Source organism: Mytilus galloprovincialis, chromosome 7 (assembly GCF_965363235.1).
Source record: "Mytilus galloprovincialis chromosome 7, xbMytGall1.hap1.1, whole genome shotgun sequence".
Taxonomy (NCBI): domain Eukaryota; kingdom Metazoa; phylum Mollusca; class Bivalvia; order Mytilida; family Mytilidae; genus Mytilus; species Mytilus galloprovincialis.
In genome coordinates, this window is record NC_134844.1 from 17357686 (window position 1) to 17375837 (window position 18152).

At 32.1% G+C, this 18152-nt stretch overlaps 1 protein-coding gene across 1 annotated transcript in view; it reads left to right on the top strand.

Moving 5' to 3' along the window:
* LOC143084144 (uncharacterized) overlaps positions 1-18152 on the top strand; it is a 97685-nt gene that overhangs the window by 66350 nt on the left and 13183 nt on the right. The window contains exons 17-19 of the mRNA XM_076260552.1: positions 12484-12582; positions 16110-16145; positions 16700-16768. Coding sequence (XP_076116667.1) covers positions 12484-12582; positions 16110-16145; positions 16700-16768 — 204 coding nt within the window. The remainder of the gene's footprint in view (positions 1-12483; positions 12583-16109; positions 16146-16699; positions 16769-18152) is intronic.

Consider the following 18152-nt stretch of genomic DNA (forward strand, 5'->3'; position numbering starts at 1 on the left):
GTTTTCTCTATTGGTATATTTTTGTCTACCGTCCGTCTGTTGTCATTATCGTGAAAATGCGGATTTTTGTCATATCTGGTCCGGTATCGATTCGTAGTTTACACAAAAATGTGCAATGCCGGCCGTAGAAACATTTACGAAAATGAGTCCGAGAATAAACATTGTTTGACAAGAGATTGTGAATGAATAAGACGCTTTTAATGCATTAAATGAATTAAACATAAACTTAAGCCAATTATGATCACTTTTTAAAGAAGTATAAAATTGATTTTAGCTCACGGATTACCGGAAGAGAAAGAAAGTATTTTTTGGAGAGTTGTACAAATAAACGACCTTTAAAAAATCGTTTTAATCTTCGAAATTTCGTAATACAAAACACAGATTTCGAATTGTTTTTGTGATTGCTTTTTTCCATGTCGAAATTGGTGATTGCAGACACGTGGTTTAATCATGTCACAAGTGTCAGCTTGGGATATTCGCATCCAAACAGTTATCACCCTGAGGGCAATTAAAACCTGGCTATTTAATCTCTTAATTGCCTTTAGTGTCCGACTTAAAGGGATTACAATTAAAGGTGATATAATTTTTATGATCATAATCGATAATAGATGAAAGTTCAAAAATTGAGGACAGGTAAAATAGCATCTTCAAAATAATTATAGCGTCGCGGGAATAATTATAGCGTCGCGGGAATTATTATAGCATCACGGTGAAAAAATATAGCGTCGCGGTACCGCGACGCTAAAACGGCCTGGGGAGAAACCGTGATTAAAAACCGTTTTCCTCAAATGATTAAATTTATATTTTTTCCAATTCAATTCTTGTTAAAAATAAGTTATTTTCAATTGCATTATTAGCCCAGTTTACAAAACGTTAATGTAATTCTTCGTAAATAAACTCATCATAGATACCAGGACTAAATTAAGTATATACGCCAGACGCGCGTTTCGTCTACAAAAGACTCACCAGTGACGCTCGAATCCCAAAAAGTTAAAAAGTAATATTCAGTATTTCAAACTTCAAGAATCACTTTCAGTTTATTCACCACAATGTCATTTGAGGAGTACTTCCAGCAAAACAAGGTATTTCATATCTGGTTTCATACGAAAATTGGTCGAAAAAAATCCTTTGTTTAAAACCCTGCATTTTATTGCAGATTACAAAATATATGAGTCATAAACACATAGGGTCATATAGCTTGGTTATTTGGAGCATCACTCTTTTTTCTGTCGGGTTTTGTATAAATAGTTTGGAAACTTGAGGTAACATGGTTACTAAAACTAGTAAACTGGAAAACAAAATGAATGAAATTTAATGTTTTAACTTCCAGCAAGACATTTTGTCTGTAGTGCATTTATTACAAAATCAAATATCCTTAATATTTTTCACAAACACATGAGACGTAGGCAAGCTATTGTACACTAATATATAAAAGCCCATTGTATATAATCTATATATTTATTCATTAAAAAAATTCATGTTAAAAGTTCTTCCACTATCAAGAAAAAATGTGAGATTAAAAACATTAAATACTTATGGTCTTTATTCTGTACTACGGTATGATTCAGACAACTTTCCAAGTATAGTTGAATTAATGTAAAAACTAACATGATAGTGACTAACGAGAGCATACCACGGACAAAGTCTGCAGCTTTTAAATATGATGTAAATTTTATACTTGTAGAAGAATTGTGTCAGTCAAAAAGTTGTCAGACCAAATAAACAATAGATTAATACCTGTGTTTTCATAATTACAATACGGATAGCCATAACTGTCAAAATTATATTTATACTGTCATTTGTGGACCATAAATACTATACTCCTTCAAAATTGTGTAAATTTAAAATCGTTCATCAGAAGCTGAAACAAATCTCCTTTATTTCGATTATTCTAACATCAGATAAAGGTAGATGTGGTATGAGTGCCAATGAGACAACTTTCCATCCAAATATCAATTTAGAAATTTGTAGATTGATTTATTATCACATAAGCAACACATGTGGAGCAGATTATGTTTACCCTTCCGGAACACCTGAGATCACCCCTAGTTTTTTGTGGGGTTTGTGTTGCTTATTCTTTAGTTTTCTATGTGTCATGTGTACTATTGTTTGTCTGTTTGTCTTTTTCGTTTTTAGCCATGGCGTTGTCAGGTTGTTTTCGATTTATTAGTTTAACTGTCCCGCTGGTACATGTATCTTTTGTCCCACTTTTATTAAAGTAAACCATTATAGAGTCAAGGTAAGGCCTTCAACACGGAGCCTTGGCTTACACCGAACAACAAGCTATAAATGGCCCCAAAAATTAGTAATGTAAAACCATTCAAGCGGGAAATGTTTTCTTTTATACTGTGCTTGATAGATATACATGCTGCTCATTTTAGACTAGATATCTATTAGCCTTAAAAGACATGACAGCAAGTGTCCTTCACATTGAGCATATATGAAGCGTATTTGCTGAGTAGTTCAAAAACTTCAATGGCAGATAGTCCTCCATTAACACCAATTTCTTTTTTTATTCTACCCTATGTTAACAATTTGATTTATTCGTAGATAATATACGCATGGAAACACTTTTCACGGAACCAATACATATATCCCGTCCACAGAAACCTTTATCATCATCACTATCACAATTTCTATCCATGGAAGTTATTTATTGACAAGATTAGTACAAAACATTTATGCTGCCTTCTCTACGATATCTGTAATCGTGTTTTTAAATGGAACAACCCTCTATAAACCAATTTCATGTTAGAATCGATTCGGTATGAAATAATTTCGTTCTCACTAGTGGTTTGAATGCACTTCATACAGTTGACTTCACTTATATTTGAAAAGTCAATGAATATTTTATTCGTTTATATGGAACCCCGTAACTGTCTTATAGATTAAATATTTAATGTGTTCTGTCGCTGTGTCTTTACGTCCTGTCGTTTCTTCTTTATGTTATGTGCAAATGTCTGTATTTCTTGACACGGCATCTCTGTGTTATGTCAAATTAGTTATTTGTTTGGTCAACCAGTAGTATGATATGTCATTGCTAAAGTTTGTTGTGTACAATAGGCATTACATCATGCTTTAACTACTATATATTATGTGAATACTTCGAAACTTTATGATCAACCACCTTTACATTCTCTTATATTTTATCTATGTTGTGTCTATTCTTCTTTTACGTAAGTCAGTTAAAAATTGTGTCCTGTCTCAAATGTGATTGTTATGCCGAATGTTCTAAACGTTTTGTTTTAATACACCTTTGTATGCAAAACTCATGCTATTATAGTCTTTTGGCGTTATGTTGTGTTTATGCATATGTATCTCCAGTGAAAAACACAACACATCATGGTATAATTCATATGCGTTTTGCCGAAAAATTAATACTCTCTGTTTACGTCATGTGCAAATGCCTTTTAAATTATGTGCAAACAACTTATACGTTTTGTGCAAACCTCGTTTACCTTATGTGCAAACATCGATCATCCTATGTGCAAATATAGTTTACCATATGTGCAAACACCTATTGCGTTATGTGCAAATACGTATTAAGTTATGTATAACAACTACATCATTATGTGAAAACACTATTACGTTATGTGCAAATACCGCTTACATTATGTGCAAACACCGATTACGCTTATTGCAAATGCCTATTTCATTATGTCCAAACATCTATTACGCTATGTGCAAACACCTATTACATTATGTCCAAACACCAATTACGTTATGTGCAAACACCTATTACGTTCTGGTAAACGCTTTTCTGACACAGATTAAAACAAAACGCATCAGTGATATACTCTTTGAAAATTAAGAAAATTATAAGTTTTAGCTTTCTAAAAAGCTCTGAACAACTTCGCTGTATTCTTTTTTAAGGTAATATCCATTGGATGCTGAATGTGAACTGAAGGTATTATATGTGCATCGGGTTGTTGATTTAGTATTGGAAATGCGGTATTTTTATATATTGATTGATATAAAAATATTATATAAATATTTAGTTTTTAGGAGAAATTATGTTGTTCTACTTAAAGAGTGTGCGTTATACATCCATTCTTTTTATATTTTGTTCACTTTACTTGTTGAAAATTAAAATATTTATAAATAGATAGACACGATTCTCGAGGTGTGTCTCTCTGGAGGTATGCCTAGATTGACAAAAGTTATAAAGTACATTTAATGCATTTTTGAAAACATTGTACAGGAATATTTTTAGCAAACAAATCGTTCATATTGCAGATGAGGAATGCAAATAAAGACGTATTAATGATTGATATTTCAATTTTCAAGTTTAGTGAGTAATATATGCATAATAAAACGACCATGAATTAATAACATTTGATCTGAAATGTAATACACATAGTTAATTGTCCGGCATTTGATGGCTTACTATCCTCAGAAGAGAACAGTCTGTAATTCTTTATCTCATTTAAACCAATAGTTGTTAATTAATATCAGCCACATCATGAAGCAACCAAACAGAATTTATATGTGACATGTATTCATTACAAGATGGCGTGTATATCGACTGAAACTAAAAGCTCAGCGCTGTTATTCGAAGCAAAAAAAAGCTACATGTAAAAACAAAATGCAACCTTATTTCTTTACGGAAAATCTGAACGGAAAATAAGTTGATATAAAAAAAAAACACGTGGTATGATTGTCAATGAGACTACTCTCCACAAGAGACCAACATGACACAGAAATTAACAACTTTAGGTCACCGTACGGCCTTCGACAATGAGCAAAGCCCAAACCGCATAGTCAACAATAAAAGGCCCAAAAAGATTATGTAAAACAATTCAAACGAGAGCACTAACGGCCTTATTTGTGTAATGTTGTCTTTCTTCTGCACCAAGCGGGTCGTTTCATATGCCGCCATTTCTTGCATATATAATCATAACATATGGTTTTGGAAGGCGCCGAATTACATTTATGAATTATAGACTTTTGACACGGTCAACACATTGTATATGCGTCTATTCTGATTATATTGACCGAGGACAAAGATATTTTCTCGCCACCTCTTATCTTGTATTTTTTTTTTTTTTTTAATTAGCAAGGGAGTTTTCGCAAAACTGAGTCCCGAGCCCCCTCTTAATCAAAATGCTTATAGAACCAACAAACGCAGCTTCATCATTTTCAAAAATTATGGTTCCGCCACTGGTCATTGAATGAGAAATCAAAAAGAGAAAAAAAATAGGTCCGTGTGTTTGTTTATTTAATGATATATTAATGGACAATTTCTGTATTCATTTTACATCGGATGCCCGTGAGGGCATTCATGTGTATTGCTGTCGCCTAAATTTCCATTACGTAACCTTCGTTTTGAGATTGTAACCGATCTATAAACATGATAATAATAAATACGCGAACATTATCGAGTGCAAAATTACATTCCTTATCACTTGTTTTTAATTCATTTTAAATGGATACTCCTAAAAATATTTTTGTTATAAAATGTCGTTAAACTTGTAGAAACATAAATGAAGGTAAAAAATCTTTAATATTTATACACACGTACAGAAAAAGTGTGTTACCGCATGCGGAAGAATATCTCAAGAATGTTTGCAATCTCCCATGCAGAGTTAACTGTCTTTGCTCCCTCTCTCTGTGTGGGACATTGAATGTTTTGCTGGAAAATATGAATGCCCACTCAAATTCAATCTATTAGAAAAATCGAATTATTACAGAAGAGTGTCCGCCATGCACTTGCACAGCACTATCATTAATAAAGTGCAATAGAATGATATACAAATGAATGAAAATTATATATTCATGTAACTGTAATTTACAAATATTAAAATAATGTATAACAAAAAAAACAGAGTTTTCTGATTTGTATCACTACTACGATGAGGTTGAATTTATCAGCCACGCACGGACTTGTCTCAGAAAAAATATATATCTATACTTTAACGTCACTTTCATGTAAAGAGTAGGGATTTGGTTTTCTGAGACAAGTGCTTGTGACCGTCCACAATAACTTGCGGTCATCCGATGTTCAGTACTTCAGTACTTTGGTTCATATCTTCAACATAAAGATGTTCTCAAAAAGTAATACTACATAACAAGGGTTTTATATTCTATCTTGATTCATTTTGAGAACTCAGATCGTATCAATGACATACTGCACATGTAAAGATTTTTGAAAACTGGGAGTTAGCTGGCAATTGTTTCATGGTGCTTTAAGCGGATGAACAAGAGGGTTCCGAAATTCCAACAATACAAAACATGACAAGTGAACTTTCTTAATTTATAATCAGTAGCAGGAAAATTACAGAAGAATTTAAGCCTTCCCTTTCGTGTTAAAGTCTGTCACAGTTTTTTTTTTCGGTAGATAGGTGATTTGTTTTTTTATTGAATTTTGACTAAATATGTTACGTCGATTTAAAGGGGAACACAAATATGTTATGCTTTGAAAAAAGTACAGGTAAATCTTAGGTTAAATCAAATTAACCTTGATTGTGATAAAAACACATTATTTTTCAAAACATCTATTGTTATTTGCAAGTGGGAATAAAAGGAATAGTATTTTTAAAAAGTGGGAATAGGAGGAAGACACCGATTGCATCAATTCAAGACTGTGTCCGCACTTTGAGGATAATTTGGATTGAATCAAATGAACTTCATGCCTCGCTAGCTATTAATAAAAAAACGTCTCGCTTTACCAATAGCCGAGAAAAGGGGGACCGATATATCTAAAAATGGCAATATTTAACGTAAACTGCCAAAACATAAATTTTAGAAAGATAACATTTAGATCCAATAGAATATATTTGTATGAAATCTTATATTTTTTTAAATAAGATTTCTCAGAATAATGTGCAGCAAATCCATTTTATGAACATTTGGTTTAATTGTGTATTTAGCTATATTTATCGAACCATTTGCGTTCATAACTAAACGCATCGAAGTTTATACCGTATATCCCGCAATACTATTCATTGAATTTATGACTCTCCGTTCGGAAAATAAGTTGATGTTTCTAGTTTATACGACGATATTCGTTGAAATATTGAACAAAAAGATAAATTCATATCAACAACTGTGGAATAATGTATCTATAATACTAAAATTACGAGGTCCAATTTGTCAGCCGTCATCACGTAAAAACGACGAATCACAGAATTCAACTTTATATATAACTAATATAGTACAAAGGTGTAGACTAAAAATTACACCACTCCAGGCCCTTTTGTTTTCCACGTAATTAATATTGCCAATAATTAAGAAGTTCCGGGTCGAGTCCGCTACCGATACCAATAGTATATTCACCAGTTACCTATTACCTTATCTGTAGGTGGCACGGTAGTATTTCCTGGCCCATAAGGGATAATGATAGCCTTTTTAGAATTTTCACCACTTTCTAACACTGCAAAAAATTCTACATTCACAGTTAACTGAAGTACTTTCATTTTACTATTCAGAAATGAATTTGAATATGTATCATGACCGTTTACTTTTTTTGCTATTTTTAAAAACCTAAGGCCACTAGTACTTTTAGGTATTTTATGGTGCAGTGAATACAAAATTTAAAAAAATTCTCAAAAATTCATTTTCATCTGTATGTAAAATTATTTCATATTTTTCTACACCTGATTCATCCCTCAGTTTGGGAAAGTATGTTCAGTTGATACTGTATTTTTTGTCCAATCACACTGTTTAGATACATTTACCTAAGTAGGGTACACAAGAGAGCAACCTAAATTCTGGAATGCAAATACTACCGTGCCACCTTAACCAAGACATAACAAACTTGAAACCAGTCATGACACCTATGATTCATAGACTTCTTACTTTGGAACATATTACAATAAAGAATACTAGTCTGCACTCATTTCTTACCAAAAAAAATGAAACATTACATCCCTATCCCATCTGGCAGATTTTCACTTTTTTTTCATTTTACCATTTTTACTTAAGGAGTGAACAAAACCCAAATATATTATGTTTCAAATCAACACAGAAGTCAAACATGGTGATTCAGGAGGAATTATTGGATTGCCAACTATGTTTATGGTTAATCTGACTAAAAGAAACAGTTTAAGCACCAAATCATGAAAACTGATATTAAAGTCCATTCCACATTTTACAGCATGCCTTATGTTACTTTAAACATTTCCAGATTATGAGGGCAATACAACAAGAGTCTTTAGATTGCAGTTAACTATTATTCAAAAATCTGTTTGACAATACATGTACTAGAATACATCGCTAAGTTGACTGTTTGTCTATTTCTCATGTATGCATTAAGTTAAATTATGTCCCCTTACATAATCAATTTGCCTTTATTGTGCTTTTCACTGTCAGAAAATATTAACAACTAATTGTATTTGCATGGAAAATGAATAAACCATTTAATCTTACTGATATAGCATCATAAATACATTCTTTGTCAAAAATAATGTCTAGTTAATGTACAGAAACCCCTATTTCTATCTCTTTTTCAGACCAATATGAGAGATAAATGACTAAGTAAGAACCCCTTAACCACTTACTGGTTCCCCAAAAGCTACTTCTGGTGTCATTTTACATTAGAACTACAAATTAAACCTCAAGAAAACTAGTATAGCTGTACTTGTGTTGAAAAAAATAAGAAATTATGCAATTTATTTATTTCGGTGAAAATAATAGGATGTACATGCAACCGAAGAATGTCGCGTCTCAAATTTCAGTGGTTGCACATGTGTCAGACACTGCCAAAAGTTAAAGCGAGCATTTATAATTAAAAATATTTTGCGAGTTACATAAAAATAATGAAGTTCTACTTTCTAGGTAAATGTTTACATTATTACCTACACATCAGCCAAAATTTGCTGAATCAGCAATTTTTACTCTCAGGGGTGGAATTTAAGGCTTGTTTTTATCATAGTTGCCCTTAATCAAATTTTTTTGGATAAACTTACAAATTGCATGGGTAAAAAAAGTTCCTTTATTGATTTAGTGTAAAAATATATATCCCCCTTAAGGTGGCACGGTAGTATTTCCTGGCCCATAAGGGATAATGATAGCCTTTTTAGAATTTTCACCACTTTCTAACACTGCAAAAAATTCTACATTCACAGTTAACTGAAGTACTTTCATTTTACTATTCAGAAATGAATTTGAATATGTATCATGACCGTTTACTTTTTTTGCTATTTTTAAAAACCTAAGGCCACTAGTACTTTTAGGTATTTTATGGTGCAGTGAATACAAAATTTAAAAAAATTCTCAAAAATTCATTTTCATCTGTATGTAAAATTATTTCATATTTTGCTACACCTGATTCATCCCTCAGTTTGGGAAAGTATGTTCAGTTGATACTGTATTTTTTGTCCAATCACACTGTTTAGATACATTTACCTAAGTAGGGTACACAAAAGAGCAACCTAAATTCTGGAATGCAAATACTACCGTGCCACCTGTACGTTCCGCATCTGACAGGCGAATTGTCAAATTGCACTACCAAACGTTGTATTCAGGATTAATATGCTATATACACGGGTCATAACAACAGGGTTGACACTACTAAATTGTCAAATTGTTAACTATTGTAGTATTTTAATCAGTAAGACTTTCTAAGATAACAATACGAATACTAAAAATCTGGACTAAAAATAAGGCGTATAGGTACAGTTTTCAATTTGTTAGTGGGCATGACGTAAAAAAACGAAGCAAAGAATTCAACTTTATTTATAACTAATATAGGACAATGCTGTTGATTAAAAAATACTCCATTACAGGACCTTTTGTTTTCCAAATAATTAATATTACCAATAATTTATAAGTTTCAGTTCGACGGGTTCAAACAGAAAGACTTAAAAGCAGAGAAAAACTGTGTATCTTATAATCGGCATGATTTATCAGATGACAATACTAATACTAAAATAAGGCTTGCGCATAGTTATATACTTTAATTCAGTCACGGACCCGTGATATCACGGGTGAGTTCTAGTTGATTATAAATGTATTTTGTCGTAAACGTGAAATTTTTTGTACGCACTTTAGAAACAGGACGAGAAGCGTGGCTAGGCGAATTTTCTCCCGTTTCGCAGCGAGAATTTATACATTTTATATTTCTGACAATGTACATATATTATTTACAATTTACATCTTGTATTTGAGCATAAATTGTTTAAATCTTAACCATTGTCTCTGATTTTTACAATTATTGAAACGCGGACTCGAAGAAAACCCCAAAATGAACTATTACCCTGAAAGAAATATCCATATTACCGATTGATCAACATGGAAGCGGGTAGCAGGAAAATTAATTTGTACATGTACAAACAAAGCAAAACAAATGTTGTTTACCTGTTATTTGTATACAATAACTAGCCAATTCCAGGATAAAAGCGAATTATTTAACTGTAACCATTGTTTTAAAACTGGTGAAAAAAATTAAATGGGGTGAAAAAATAAATAGATTAGCTGACTATGTGGTATGGGTTTTTTGTTAAAGGCCATAAGGGGGTCTATTGTTATTTATTTCTTTGTCATTTGGTCTCTCGTGGAGAATTGTCATACCACATCTTTTTTTATAGACAACAAAGGAAACGATATGCACATCACTTATAAAAAAAATAATAGAAGAAAACAATAACAGTTTACTAGAATATTTTTTTTGTATCGTTCTTGATGACACGGTTCGAAAAGTTACCGGACCAAATACGGATAAATGAAAGTCAATATCTGGATTTTTCAAGTTGCGGGATTTAATTTCGAGTATGGCCAGTGAAGGTGAAACAAGGCTGATAACCCTTTCATTCAGAAGAAATATGTGTTTGCGTCATTTTTGTGGATTACAGGATAAGGCAGTTGTAAAATAGTTTTGTTTAGAAAAAATGCAGCTTTGTGTTACACCATTCTACCTGTCTAAGATAAGAGGGGCGGGTCACCTGCCCACCCCTTTTCAGGACACCCACCCGTCTCAACACGCCTTGGCAGGAACTGAGGAAATAGTAAGTCTTACGAAGGTTATTCAGAATAATATTCACAACTGTTATAGGAAATGAACGAACATAAAATCTTAAACATTTTGTAGGATTCCTTAGCTGCTACATGAATCGTGGAAACGTCATTACATTTGTAGCATTAACCTAGTACACGCTTCTCGCTAGATAAAAACCCTACTGGGAGGGTTATAATAAATCATCCTGGTCTCTTGTGAAGAGTTGTCACATTGGCATTCGTACCACATCTACCTTTTTATATCGTATTATTCCTTTCGGTGGCACCTCTTGGAAACTAAAGTCATGTCTGTATATTTGTTAAAATTTTCAACAAGTAAAGTGAACAAATTTTCAAAGCATGGATACATAACGCACACTCTTAAAGTAGAGCAAAATAATTTCCCATAAACCTAGATACATTGTATGTATATATAGCATTTTTACACCAATCAATAATAAATATAAAAATCCAGGTTGTTAGAAGGGTCAAACTTTTGATTTTCTTTATTTTCAAAATGCATATTATTTGTTTTAGTCTGTGTCAAAAAAAGCGTTCACCAGAACGTAATAGATGTTCGCACATAACGTAATAGGTGTTCGCACATAATGTAATAGATGTTTGGACGTATTGTAATAGGCTTTTGCACATAACTTACAGGGTGTTTGCACATAATGTAAGCGGTATTTGCACATAACGTAATAGTGTTTGCACATAATTATGTAGTTTTTATACATAACTTAATAGGTATTTGCACATAACGTAATAGGTGTTTGCAGATAAGGTAAACGATGTTTGCACATAGGGTGATCGATGTTTGCACAAAAGGTAAACGAGGTTTGCACAAAACGTATAAGTTGTTTGCACATAATGTAAAAGGCGTTTGCACATGACGTAATGAGTGCTCACAGAGAGTATCAACTGTACGGCAAAACGCATATATATACCATGATGTTTTGTGTTTTTCACTGGAGATACATATGTATAAACACAACATAACGCCAAAAGACTATAATATCATGATATTAACATAGAACAAAGGTGTATTAAAACAAAACGTTTAGAACATTTGACATACCAATAACACTTGAGACAGGACGCAATTATTAACTGACTTACGTAAAAGAAGAATAGACACAACATAGATAAAATATGAGAGAATGTAAAGGTGGTTGATCATAAAGTTTCGAAGCATTAGTATATAGTAGTTATAGCATAATGTAATGCATATTTTACACAACAAAGCAATGACATATAATAAAATTTTTTGACCAAACAAATTACTAATTTGACATAACACAGAGATGCCGTGTCAGGAAATTAAGGCATCTGCATATAACATCAAGAAGAAATGACAGGACGTAAAGGCAAAGCGACAAAACACATTAAAAATTTACACTATAAGACAGTTCCGGCGTATCATAGTTTGCGTCTCAGAAATGTTTATGTGCACAGGCATTTTCATTATCTTTTTGTTTCTTGATGTTTTTATATCTAATTTTATAATATGATCTACTGATGTGCTTTTAATTTTTTTATTTTATATTAAAGATATCAATGTATTTTCAAAAACAACATCGGTAGACGTAGAATACAGCCAATCTTCCAAAATGAATGTTGTGAATCGGTTTCCTGACGCCGTCGTATCAGGTAATATTAGATAACGTTTTACGATGCGATACAGTCCTTGGATGGTGTTAACTTCCCGATAACACCATACACCATTACACCATACACCATACACCTTGTACCATTACACCATACACGTAACATCTTTGCACCATACACCTTACACATTACACCATACACCATTCCCCATTCTATCTACATGATCCGAATGTACCCATAATGCAATTAAATTTCAAATATTAAGATTATTATTATTGTTTATGTTTACAATTCGAAAAAATAAAATAAAAAGAAGTTCGTTTTCAACCAATGAAATGTCGTACACCATCATTCACATCCTTCCCAATCGCACGTTACACAATCACACCATTCCTCAAACACCATTACACCATTCCTCTTACACCATACAACATACACCATACACCTTACACCATTGCATCATATGCCATACACCATTACACCATCCAAGGGCTGTATATTTGTTAATTGTTAATCTGTTATATTAATCATGTTAAAGAAGGTACATTTGAAAAACCTCCTTATTTCCTGATCTAATTTATACTGTGTTAATATGTAAAAAAAATATCGTGTATGATTTAACTTTTTAATATCGTGGTTATTATGGTAATATCATTCACAGCATTATTTGTTTTTCGTTTATTGTTTAAATATAAAACCGGAAGTAAGTAGGCGACCTCCAATGTCATTTAAGTCATGGGGATAGTCGTCAAATACGCAGTCACACTAAAGCTTTTTGAGTATTCACATTAAAAGAGCATATTTCAAATTGATCACTTCTAGTGTAAACTTAAAATGTATGTTTCATAAAATGCAATCGGATTTCGCTCAATTAAAAAGTTTGAAACATTCCGGTAACGTATTTTTATGTGTGTGTGGTCTAGTTTTATTTCTTATTGAATGTTATGTGTCATACGGTATAATATAATTGTTTAAAACTTCAAAATTAGATGGTTTTGTTTTGGGTTTTTTTAAGTTGTCTCCTCTGAACTAGAAACGAATTTCGTTGTTTTCATATTACCATGATATATTTGATTAATTACCAGACGATTTGTTCTGTTTTAAATTCTATTTATAAACAATATGTATGTTTTTTTTTTATTTCCTATAGGTTCTTAATATCCATGCGTTAGTATTGATAACTACATTTTACTGTGTTTGCCCATTTTAAACCATGTGTTATATATGTTGTGTACAAGTTATAAATTTGTACAAATTACAATTGTACTGTATCATCCTATGCACTTACATGCAAGAAACCCCTGAGCTCAAGAACCGTTGCTGTGAATAAACATGTGTCTTTCAGAAATTCAATTTAAATCTAAGCCATAGATATCCTGTTAAAATTGATAGACGTTACGCACGATGCTCGTACCTCATTGCATCGGTGTAGTTGGCAAGATCCAAGTCCAAAATATATAATTTTATCGTATCATACTCATTGCTATTGTACGTATTTTAAAAAATAATGTTTTTTTAAATAAAAACGAAAAAAAAAATTGTTGAAACTATGTTTTATGCTGCATGCGAAAAGCTTCATTTAAAAACAACCGGCTATTTTTAGGTTGTCCCGCGTAACATGTTTTATTTATTGTAACCGCTAAACTATGATTTTCATCTAAACTATTTAATATTTTGGAAAACGTTTTTTTCCATTATTTAACAGAATGATTCCTTCAGCCTTTAATGCATTTTTTATGACGTTATGATGACGTCACAGAAAAAAAAGCGTTCCATACTATAAGGGCAAATCTGTCCCACGGGAAAAAAAATTGGAATTTCAGATTTGAGAATCAATTTGTTTTAATCTAAAATGGAAAAAGCTTAGTATATGTATTTACTACATCAATGTTAATTTGCTTAATTTTATGACAAATTTCCTGAAAAATGATATATGGTAATTCATGAGCGATTTTTGAAAGGCTTAAAAGGTTGTCGCACCGCCAATTTTTGATGTAAATACGAACTCATCTGAAATTTACGTCAATTGTTTGCTTATCAGTGCTCTTATAATGGTAGAATTTTATGATTTTTTAAATGTTATTTTTTCTTAATTTTTCAAAAAACTAATTTATTTACATCAATTTTCGATAAGTGGTTAAAAAGCACCGTCGATTTTGCGGAGTCTTACAAGAATGTCGCAATTGCTTAAAAACAACGTTTCAGTCGAAGTTTTGGTTTGAACGTTAAAAAATATTTGTGACGTTGTGTTACGCTTACATGTACGAACATCGCGCGTAATGTCATACAGTATTCCGATTTGGTAACCAAAATCTCCAGATTCAACAATTAAGTCTTAGATATATCAAAGACAGGTTTGGACACGATCATACTGAGGAATATGTATAATGACATTAACAATAAACAACAATTCATGATAATTACTGGTTGTTTTCCTGGTAAAGTATTATTCTTGGATCTGTTGTCCACACAATGCACACCTCCTTGCAATAATGATCGTTATTTCAATATGAGCCCATTATGCTTGTACTTGGTATACACAGAATTGTGACAAACAATGCCATCCATGTTTACACTATTACATTAATTGAGTAAATGACTGAACATGTAAAATAGTGTAAATAATAAATTCTAGGATATAGAGCTTTAATAACTTATTGAAACAATCGACCCAAAAGTAATTAGCCGTTGCAAAGTGTTCAAGAAGAGATAAATATGAAAGTCATGAAGCAATTCCGGATGCCATAATTCAATCACCTGTCTAAACGAATGACATAGAACAATTTTGTATTTTGTTAATAAGATGTACTGAATGGTAATTTGATAACAATGGTGTGTATCAATGCTTTTTCTCCAAAGTCCATATTATGAATTATTGTACAAGTTATAAGTGAATTTTCGTAATATATAGTACAAATTGTAATTTTTACAGGCACTTTTTGTACAAATTACAATTTGTACAAAGTTAAAATGCAAATTATAATTTGTACAAAAAATTGTACAAATTATAATTTGTATTTTGACTTTGTACAAATTATAATTTGTACAAAAAGTGCTTGTACAAATTACAATTTGCACAAAATAAGGCTTAATTATATGGATATTGTAATATACAAAAGTGTTGATGCCCACTATAAAATCTTTTCCATGCTATTTTTAAAGTCCTTTACTATAGATAATTTAGCTGATCTGTAACAATAAAATCTTCATGCCTTCTATATCATGTACTGTAGTTCGCCGCTAGATTAAAACTGACGAGGAAAGGTAACACACGGCCAGCGAAAGCTCTTTTTTTGAGAGCCCAGGTGGTCGTGTGGTCTAGCGGGACGGCTGCAGTGCAGGCGATTAGGTGTCACGATATCACAGTAGCATGGGTTCGAATCCCGGCGAGGGAAGAACCAAAAATGGGATATTTTTTTTACATTATAAAAATCAGCCTAAATAAAACAATGTTACCATATAATTGATCGGATTCCCTCGCTTTCGCCAATGCGAATATTGTTCTAAGTCATCATGCATTCTTAATTAACATTGACTGCTTCTATTTTATAAAGTGTTTTTATTTTAAGATACAGACTCAAGCAGCGGATTTGCATCATTTCACGGTTTGTTTTTTGTTAGTTTGTTTTTTCTTGTCACAAAAGTTACATTAGGTTTCAAGTATTGTCCTGCCAGTCACTTAAAACAGGAGGCATATCTACCAAGGTTCTTTCAATAATTATAAGTTTGTGTGGGGGGATAGGGAAGTATTAACACGATGACAATTAATGGAAGACAACGAAAAGAACAATAAGTCTACTTCATATACATGATATAAAAAATAAAAGCTTATATAATAATATGTTTCATTCAGCAAGTTAATATTTTTTATCTGTCTACCTGAATTTTTAGTATAAGACAAGTTAAATTCTGAACACAAGCTTTAATTGTTAAACTAATACAACAGCAGTATTCTGCTGTTCAAAAGTCATAAACTGATTAAGAGAAAACAAATCCGGGTTACAATCTAAGACTGAAGGAAAAACATCAACTATAAGTGGGAAGGAAACAACAAACACGCTAAAGTGGAACAAAAAAAAACGCCATCAGGTTTTGCCTTAATTCCTTAATTTGCTAATTATTATGTATGCTAACATATATTTCCTTAATTAATCTTAAGGTCCAGATTCGATGGACCAAAGATCGAGTATACCACGACCAATACAACATTTGTTACAAGATGGATTGAGTAAGAAAACAATTATATTAAAACGGAATAAGTCATGTTTCAATGTTAAATGTTTCAAAATGAATTCGTTGGCAAAACGAAAATCCATATGTGAGTGAAAACTTTTTAACCAAAAACTATCAAAATGTGAAAAGCTACAGACCACATATGCTTAATTTTTTAAATCTTATGTATTTTTACCTTTTAGTTCAACTAATCACGTTTTTAGAACAAAAATGTTCGGGTATATATATGGTACTTTAAATAAAACCGGAAACACCAAGTACAAGATAAATTACAACACTTAAGGCGATGAAAACAAGATAAAACCACACAAATGTAAAAGGATAATTTTCAAACACTACGCAGAAGTCATTTATATGTAACTGACGATATTTAAAAAGCCGACTTATTTCTATTGCCTGAACATAAATCAATGAAATCACCCAGTGTTTACAATTATTTTGGCTCTTCGCAATACTGAGCTATTAAACCAAGAGTTCCAAATGGTGAAGTTGAAATCATCCCTTCGTAAATTTTACGGACGCCATCACGAGTTGGTTGACCGTTATGGAATAACCGTTTCACAGATGATATCAAATATGTTCCTCATGTCGTAACTACAATACCCTTCCCTTTTCACGAATGTGACCTACCTCTGCTTACCCTTCCGGAGCACCTGAGATCACCCCCAGTTTTTGGTGGGCTTCGTGTTGCTTAGTCTTTAGTTTTCTATGTTGTGTCTTTTGTACTATTATTTGTCTGTTTGTCTTTTTATTTTTAGCCATGGCGTTGTCAGTTTATTTTCAATCTATGAGTTTGACTGTCCCTCTGGTATCTTTCGTCCCTCTTTTATGGTGTTAAGTGATATAACTTTATACGTATTTGAATGACCCGCTTGCTTTCATTTACATGATTGGATAAAGCGTTCATGCTAAAGGTTAAAAAGTAAAATCACAAAAATACTGAGCTTCGAGGAAATTTCAAAACAGAAAGTCCATAATCAGATGGCAAAATCAAGAGCGCACACATATCAAACGAATGGATAACAATGGTCATATTCTTGACTTGGTACAGCTAAAACCCAAGAAATCGACAATATCCATTATTATCTATTGCCTTTTCTGCCAAAACAAATTGCATATAACTTCACTGATACCAATAATTTATTAAACTCTTTTTAATTCAGAAAATGTTAGGACCAGCACGTCTGTTGAAATGCATCATACTACAACAACATAAAGTTAATATAGTGTAACGTGTTGAACAATCGTATCTACTAGAGCTGTCATTTGTTTTCATTCGTATACGCAAAAACATCTGTAATGCACAACCAATATCATACTGTAATTACTTTAGGGAACTCAAAGAAAACGTGCTTGCTTTTATCTGATATAGTATGAGT